Source organism: Anguilla rostrata, chromosome 3 (genome assembly GCF_018555375.3).
Source record: "Anguilla rostrata isolate EN2019 chromosome 3, ASM1855537v3, whole genome shotgun sequence".
Taxonomy (NCBI): domain Eukaryota; kingdom Metazoa; phylum Chordata; class Actinopteri; order Anguilliformes; family Anguillidae; genus Anguilla; species Anguilla rostrata.
The window spans coordinates 70706396-70713936 of record NC_057935.1 but is presented as its reverse complement, the minus strand read 5'-3'; the positions used below and the strand labels follow the sequence as shown (position 1 = coordinate 70713936).

The 7541-nt window shown below is 44.6% G+C and overlaps 1 protein-coding gene across 2 annotated transcripts; it reads left to right on the top strand.

Moving 5' to 3' along the window:
* The first annotated feature begins 749 nt into the window (after positions 1-749).
* On the top strand, positions 750-7178 carry rab5b (RAB5B, member RAS oncogene family). 2 transcript variants are annotated; one of them, XM_064329589.1, is made up of 6 exons: positions 750-905; positions 2531-2821; positions 3322-3473; positions 3835-3957; positions 4509-4602; positions 5177-7178. In XM_064329589.1, the coding sequence occupies exons 2-6, from the start codon at positions 2656-2658 to the stop codon at positions 5287-5289; spliced, it is 648 nt and encodes a 215-aa protein (XP_064185659.1). In that variant the 5' UTR covers positions 750-905; positions 2531-2655; the 3' UTR covers positions 5290-7178. The 2 variants fall into 2 exon arrangements, with proteins under 2 accessions (XP_064185659.1, XP_064185658.1); XM_064329588.1 differs by lacking the exon at positions 750-905 and adding an exon at positions 2263-2296.
* The last annotated feature ends 363 nt before the right edge of the window (positions 7179-7541 follow it).

The window sequence follows — 7541 nt, the reverse complement described above, 5'->3', positions numbered from 1 at the left end:
CATAGCCTTTTACGACTCTTTTATTATGTTTTCAGAAACTCAGAATTTTTTTTCCAAAGTAGCAGAGCAACAACTAAAATAACGACCTTTCTAGAGAAAATATAGAAAATAACTTCAGTTCATCTGTATTTGTAATGATTGCAATTATTGCCGTATTACTGCAGTTATAATGCAGTTTCAGTACATCATGTGCAGTACGCTACTCATGAAGTAGAACTTTTGTACTGCATTATACTTCAGTTAAAGTACAGTATAACTTAGCAGTAGCTGCAGTAATTTTTGTAAAGGAATAATAATAATAATAATAATAATAATAATAATAATAATAATAATAATAATACATTGCCTCCTTGTTTGGCAGGGTTATGTAGGCAGCCAGAACCGTTATCTCAGGCTTCACACTTTTTGTACATTGTCGTAATTTAATAGGCAACATTTTAATCACAACAATTAATAAGTTGCCTATTAGAAAGTCATATATTTTTATCAAAATGAAAATAAAAATAAAATACCATTTTAGTGAAATAATACTATTCTAAATAGGGTTTATTGCAAAAAGTCGGGCCTATTTGTTGTCTTTATTAGTCTTTATTTACATTTTGGCTATTAGTCCTTGACCTTAATTTTAAGAGGCAGCACGGAAGATGGTATTGATTGTGGCTTTGTATATGTGTTATAGTAAAAAGGACCTTTACACTCAACGTGACACGAGCCCACAGCTTTTGTTGAAGAGGCGATATTTCCGTTTAAGAAAGCCTGGAATGATTATTGCGGCTGCGCAGCGGTTCAGGAAGTGCGAGAAGACCTACTATAGCCAGCTGTTCGATCAACAACAACACGCAGAACCGCAGTTGCTAGTACATTCATATCACGCCAGAGGCTTCGGCAGCGACGATCTGTCACAGGTAATTAGGCCACCACAGTTGTCTTTTTTTTCGGGTTTACATCAGGGTGTCGGACAATAGTTGTCAGCGTCACAAAGAAGGCCGACATTCCTGCGCTAGGGGCCGTTTTGTAGGCTTGCCCTGGTGACAAAGTAATAGCAGGCAAGCTAACGGTAGCTAGCCAGGGCTGGCTGTGGCCGGACAGCGACGGGTCGTTTGTGTCCGGAGATATGACAATCCGGAGCACAGATTGGTTTAGCAAGCTAAAAATTCGGTATCACCGGCTATTTAAGTACCTGGTCAACTGATTTCAGGTTTGACTTCCATTGTTTAATTAAGTAATTGCTGCGGAACACTCGCCCTAGGATTGAAAGGGAAAGTCGTGTGTGTTTTCTGTGCCTTGCTTATATAGGCTGCGGCTGTCCATATCTTCATGCTAAAATGACATGGTTTCATTACATGCACCTGTGATTTGTAACATGAGAAGCCACAGGACACCGCGAGCACGCGCCTCTTCCGAGCGTTAGTATCTGTTTGCTTTATGGACGGGCAGCCTGCGATTGAGAAACACTGACTGAGCAAGTACGGCCGCATCGCCCGAAGACTCCCAACAACTGCTCATGGTCGTAAATATTTTCATTTCACGGTTGTGCAGGTTCGAGTCATGAAGTGAAGTATCCGAGGTTGTTTAGTACATAAAAATGGCGAAGTCCCGTTCTATTGGATGAATTCCTGTTTTCACAAAAATATGCCATTATGCTGTGCGTTCCTGTATTAAAATGTGACAATGCGGGTTTTGGGGAAGTAGATCTGATATGGACCAATACACTATTTCTACAACTGTGTGGTACGTTGGCAAACCGAAGTGGCCCTTGCTGAGCTGTTAGTCTTGCTTCGTGGGATGTTTTTGACAGTTGAACTCCCACATTTTTACGTTCTGCGCCAAACTCCCAACACATAACAGCAATGAAGTAGAACTGGGCTGTAAAACTAAGAACGGAAATACTTGAGGAAATTGATAAGATTTGTTCCTTTAACCATAAGTATGAACGCTTTCAAGTGTATGCGTTTCTTTCAGACAGGTTTGACATGAGTGAAAACAAATAATCTCTTGGAATTGACTGTTAATTTTTTTGTATCGAATTTGAGATTTTAAAAAATCATATAGAAGTAGCATCTGGTTTTGACAAAAGTGAATATGGTTCACTGGTTTATCAGGAAGTGTAATTCTTAACTATTACATCGGAGCTTGTTTTGTATGGGTGTTGTGTACTTTCCAACCACTGAATATAACCACATTGTAAATCAAAGTCCTCTTGCTTTTGTGTATGGTTTTTCCTTCTCCCATTTCAGATTTGGCATCACATTGCAATAGACAGCTTTAACAGTATGTATGAACACTGTTTTTCAAGGTAAATGAGACAAGTTATGCTCATAAAGAAGGCGCAAGCAAAAGTAATAATATCATTTTCAACAGGAAGCTGTGTGATTGACATTAGAAATTTTGCTGGTTCTAGGATCACTTTTTACAATTACATACAGCTAAGGCACTGCCCTGGAAGGTGCTGTACAGTGGCATGGTCACACTCCTGGGGATTTAAGCTGGCAACCCCCTCCCACACTGTGAATTTGCTTGTGTGTTTCAGGAGCGAAGAGAGAGGCAGTAAGAGGGAGAGTTGAGTCACAGAGACCCCCTGGAGGCCCCCCCCTCCCTGTAAATCACAGACCCTTCCCCCCCACCCCCACCACCCCCCCTGGGAGGAGCCTGCTCATGGCCAGCAGAGGAGGAAACGCCAGGCCCAACGGCAGCCTGCCCCAGACCAAGATCTGCCAGTTCAAGCTGGTGCTCCTGGGGGAGGCGGCAGTGGGCAAGTCCAGCCTGATGCTGCGCTTCGTCAAGGGCCAGTTCCACGAGTTCCAGGAGACCACCATCGGGGGTGAGGACCGGGTCGATCCTCAGATCAGGGAAGGAGGGAGAAAGAAAAATAGTGAGAAAGAAAAGGAGTGGAGCAAGAGAGGGAGGAAGAGAAAAGAGCTCAGAGGGATGGTGGGGGAGAGACTCGAGTTGGCGGGTCTGGAGTTAACTGGGCCGCTTTTCACAACCGAGAGCCCGTGTAGATTTATCACCGTGTTTCTGTGAAAGGTTAGAAAAGAGAGAGCTGAGAGTTGCCCCCAAACGTAAACAAATCTGGAATTCAACAGTGAGTGGCAGCATTGGAGAGGTTAAAGATAAAGCTGTCTGGTTCCTTTTTCTGGTCTCGGATAACGTCTCTCTGGCTTTCTTCCCCTTTTTCCTCACTCTCACTCTCTTTGTCTCTCTCTCTCCCTCCTTGTGTCTCTCTCCCTCTCTCACTATTTCTCTCTGTTTCTCTCTAACTGTCTCCCTCTCTCTCTCTCTGTTTCTCTCTCTGTCTGTCTCTCTCTCTCCCTCTCTCAGCTGCGTTCCTTGCACAGTCGGTGTGTCTGGACGACACGACGGTGAAGTTTGAGATCTGGGACACGGCGGGACAGGAGCGCTACCACAGCCTGGCGCCCATGTACTACAGAGGGGCGCAAGCCGCCATCGTGGTGTTCGATATCACCAAACCGGTACAGACCCGATTTCCCTCGCTCCTCCCCCACATGACCAGCAAACGCACCGCAACACTGTTGCAACCTTCCTGCAACCCTGTAGCATCTTTTATCTTGTTCCTACATTGTCTGATATGTGCTGGCTGACCTCAGCAGTCTACCAAAACTGTGACGTTAATAACTCTCAGCTATAAGGTGGCCACAGTCGCCATGGTAACATGCTGTCATTGTTTCGATGTGGCTAAGTCCCCTGGCTCACCGATCAGAGTCTTAATTCAGTGCGTTCGCCACCTTTCTTTCTCAGTCCCTCCTTTTACATCCTGTATTTCTTCCCTGTCGCTCGTTTTCGCTCACTTCTCTTCCTCCTCTTTCTCCGCAGGAGACCTTTGAGCGGGCCAAGGCCTGGGTGAAGGAGCTGCAGAGGCAGGCCAGCCCCAACATCGTCATCGCCCTGGCGGGGAACAAGGCCGACCTGGCTGAGAAGCGCATGGTGGAGTATGAGGTGCTGACCTGCACACCTGCAGACAGGCAGTACAGGGGGAACGTAGCCAGAGACTCAGTCCTAAACGCTCAGTATTTACTGCGCTTCAGTTAAGCACTCACACTAGGGCACTGGATGTTTCAGCTGGGTACTAATAGTCTAATCATGTTTGGTTTTGTTATACCTTTTGCTACAATTTCTGAACTAGGCCTTCAAAAGAAATTTTATCGTATTTGGGTGAGTGGGATTCTTTTGGAATGTTTTTTTTTCTTCTAAATTCTAAGTCTAAGCGTTCTAGAACTCCACTGCTTTCAGTTACCAGTAGTGATTGTGACATCAGCATTAGAATGTTCAGTTAAGAGCATTCTAATCACATAATTGTGACCTGACAATTTACACAGTTAAAGCAATCCAATCAGAGTGTTAGAAGGAAAATGCATGTCATCACTAGCTTGTGTGAAAGGGAGTTCTACTATGAGGATGATCATAAGATAAGGCTTTTGGTGGAGTGTGGAGTTTTTAAGGTGGACCGCACTCTGATCTCACCCCGCCGGTGTGCTTTTGTGGTTCAGGAGGCTCAGACGTACGCTGAGGACACAGGACTGCTCTTCATGGAGACCTCTGCCAAGACCGCCATGAACGTCAACGAACTGTTCCTGGCCATTGGTGAGTCCCCCGGGCCTCACAAAGCTTCCCACCAGGCCAGATGGGAGAGCGTAGCTTCCTATGCCACAGGCTCAGTCACAGCATCAAATCTAATGTTGGAACTTACCTAGCACTCCCTAGTTATTCACTATAAGCATGCAGCTCCATGTGAGTCCATTATAAAGTATCTGTATACTGTACTTTACCTTATCTGTACTTAAATACTCAGATTACATTACAGTACAGGCATTTAGCAGACGCTTTTATCGAATAGCAGTGTCCTACTGGGGAATTGGACCTGTGACCTTTAGGTTACAAGCCCAAGTCCTTTATTCTACATTATGCTACACTGCCGCCCTCTTCGGAGCCACAGAATACTCTCAGATAGCTTATTTATAAATGGACTGCATTTATATAGCGCTTTTATCCAAAGCGCTTTACAATTGATGCCTCTCATTCGCCAGAGCAGTTAGGGGTTAGGTGTCTTGCTCAAGGACACTTCGACATGCCCAGGGCATATAAGACTACAAAGATATACGATAATATGAATTTTAAAATGGCTCTTGTGGTTTTTAATCTTACTTCGTTTCTCCAGCGAAAAAGATGCCAAAAACAGACACCCAGAACCCCACGCACGCAGCGAGGCAGAGGGGGGTGAACCTCCAGGACCCCGACGCCCAGTCCACCCGGAGCTGCTGCGGGAACTAACCCCCCCCTCCCCGCACCCTGGGGGCCGGGGCGCAGATCACCCCTTCCGTAACCCCCCCACCTTAGCACCACCCAGAGGGATACAGGGAGCGAGGGAGGGAGTGAGGGAGAAAGAGAGATGAAGGCTATGTTCTGCAGCTTGTCCTCGTGGGCGATAAGAATTTTAGGTGGAGCGGTGGAGATCGGAGAGGACTGAAAGAGAGAAATGAGAGAGTTAGAGAGATAATCTTGGATTTTGTAAAAAAAAAAAAAACAAATTGGCACAAATAGCTGTTGTTTGGTTTTATTTAATTTAAATCATGGTTCCTGTTGGTGATGTAAGTACTGCACTGTCAGGGTCTTAATGACAGAGAGGAGTAGTAGAGACAGACTGAAGGACAGTGGCTATGTAGGGGCTGGAAAGGTCAGTCTGAGCCACACCATGTGAAAGTGAGGTATAGTTGAATAGATAAAATATGTGAGAAAACTAAATACAGACGAACGAAATACAGACCCATATACCTTTGAATGCCCCCCCCCAGAAATTGGGCGAGTACTCAGACTGCTATTACCTTGAGAATCCCGTACGGAATAATCCCGAATTATATTTAACATCGGTGACAGAAACCGTTACGTCCGCCGCGTGCTCCGCTAACGTTCTCGGCTTCTGTTGTATTTATTCAGTGCGCTTCCTTCGCGCGCCGCCTTTTTCGAACCGGTAATTTATAAACTCTTTAGCCGCCGAGGCCCCGTCTTTTCATCGCCGTCGTCATCGCTTATGGACTGTTCATCCGCATTTTCTGTCCCGTTTCCGCCCGAAGTAAGGAAAACTCGCAAATCTCCCTCCCTCCCTCCCCGGTTGAATGCACTGGAAACAGAATGTGATATTTACTGTTTGGAGTTTGTCTCCGCTTTGCCTCCCCCGCTGCTCACCCTATTGGCTGATCGCTACAAGCTGCTGTTTAAACAACCAATCAACTGTGTAATAGTTATTAAAAGCATTCTGATTTGCAGCCCTATCAGTAGCAGTACTGTAGATCAAACTAATTATGAGAACCTTTCTGCTTTCAGCCCAAAGGTGACACAGATGTTCTGATATTTTGTCTTGCAACATTGATGCTCTCGACAGAAAACACAAATAATTCCATCAAATGCTTTCAGACAAACCGTTTGATGCTGTCCAGTACAACTGTATGTAATGCAATTCTTAGATTAAGACATTCTACTATTATAGGCTTGTCTATCTCAAAGCAGAGGAACACTAGATGGATTGGGGGAAAAGAAATAGAAGTGCCTATTCTTTTTTTTTTTTTTTTCCTTGTTCTGTTTTCGGCCAGTCTGGGGTGTGTTCAATAGGCAGAACAAAATCATGGAGTTTGTGTTAAATTCTTGTGTGTGTATTTTTAATGATTCTTCTGATTTTAATTTATCTGTACTTGAAAAGTAATATTTGTAAAGTGTTACTTATGTCTAGTGGGGGTTCATAGCACTGAAAAAGTATTATAAAAACCAAATTCCTACCTATAGCTTATACTATGTTTAGAGCCATTCAGACTAAACCAATCATGTAGCAGCTTGAGCAATTAACCCTGCCCGGCAACTGTAATCTCTAAAACATTCAGCACTTGTGTTCAGAAGAGCCAGGTTTCTGTTTCTACGGACGTCCTATATATCGGAACACGTCCCAGATTTTTTCATGAGTGAAATGTGCCCCTGTCAGCGTGGCAATGCTGTGAGAGCGCCACCTTGTGGTTGCTCAGTCTCTCCCATTGTTCAGTGTGCTCCCGCTCTCAAGACCAATGGGGGTCCGGTCCTTCTGAGCTCACAATTTGCAGTTAGATCATTTGGGTGCCTGGGTGGAACACATCAAGTCCCAGTGCAGTGAATGAAAAAAGAAAAAAAAAGAAAAACATGAATGCCTTTAATTTGGTCATTTTTCAGTCTGCAAGACAACAGCATAAAGACAATGACATGAAACGTGATTAAAAACTAGCAGTATCTTGCAAGCTGTTGTAATGCATGATGTCACTGTGTGCTATTCCTCATCCATATTACCCCCGTGGTGCCATTTCGAAAAGTTTGTAAACGTTGCCGGTTTAGATTTGTCCTGTGACGAAAGTGGGTGGGGTGTTCTGTTAGCGGAAGCAACATTAACAGCCTTGAAGTGATGTCATATAGAGAGTCTGTACTTAAAACCATTCAGAAAAGCACACAGTTGCATGCGTCTGTACCTGATCGCGTGATGACTGCGGGAGACGGAATGTGATTGGACA

What these genes read in the sequence shown, in the direction of transcription:
- rab5b (XM_064329588.1), top strand. An exon ending in CCAGGAGACCACCATCGGGG is followed by an intron (nt 2,822 to 3,321) that starts GTGAGGACCGGG and finishes TCCCTCTCTCAG; the next exon opens with CTGCGTTCCTTGCACAGTCG. An exon ending in TGTTCGATATCACCAAACCG is followed by an intron (nt 3,474 to 3,834) that starts GTACAGACCCGA and finishes CTTTCTCCGCAG; the next exon opens with GAGACCTTTGAGCGGGCCAA.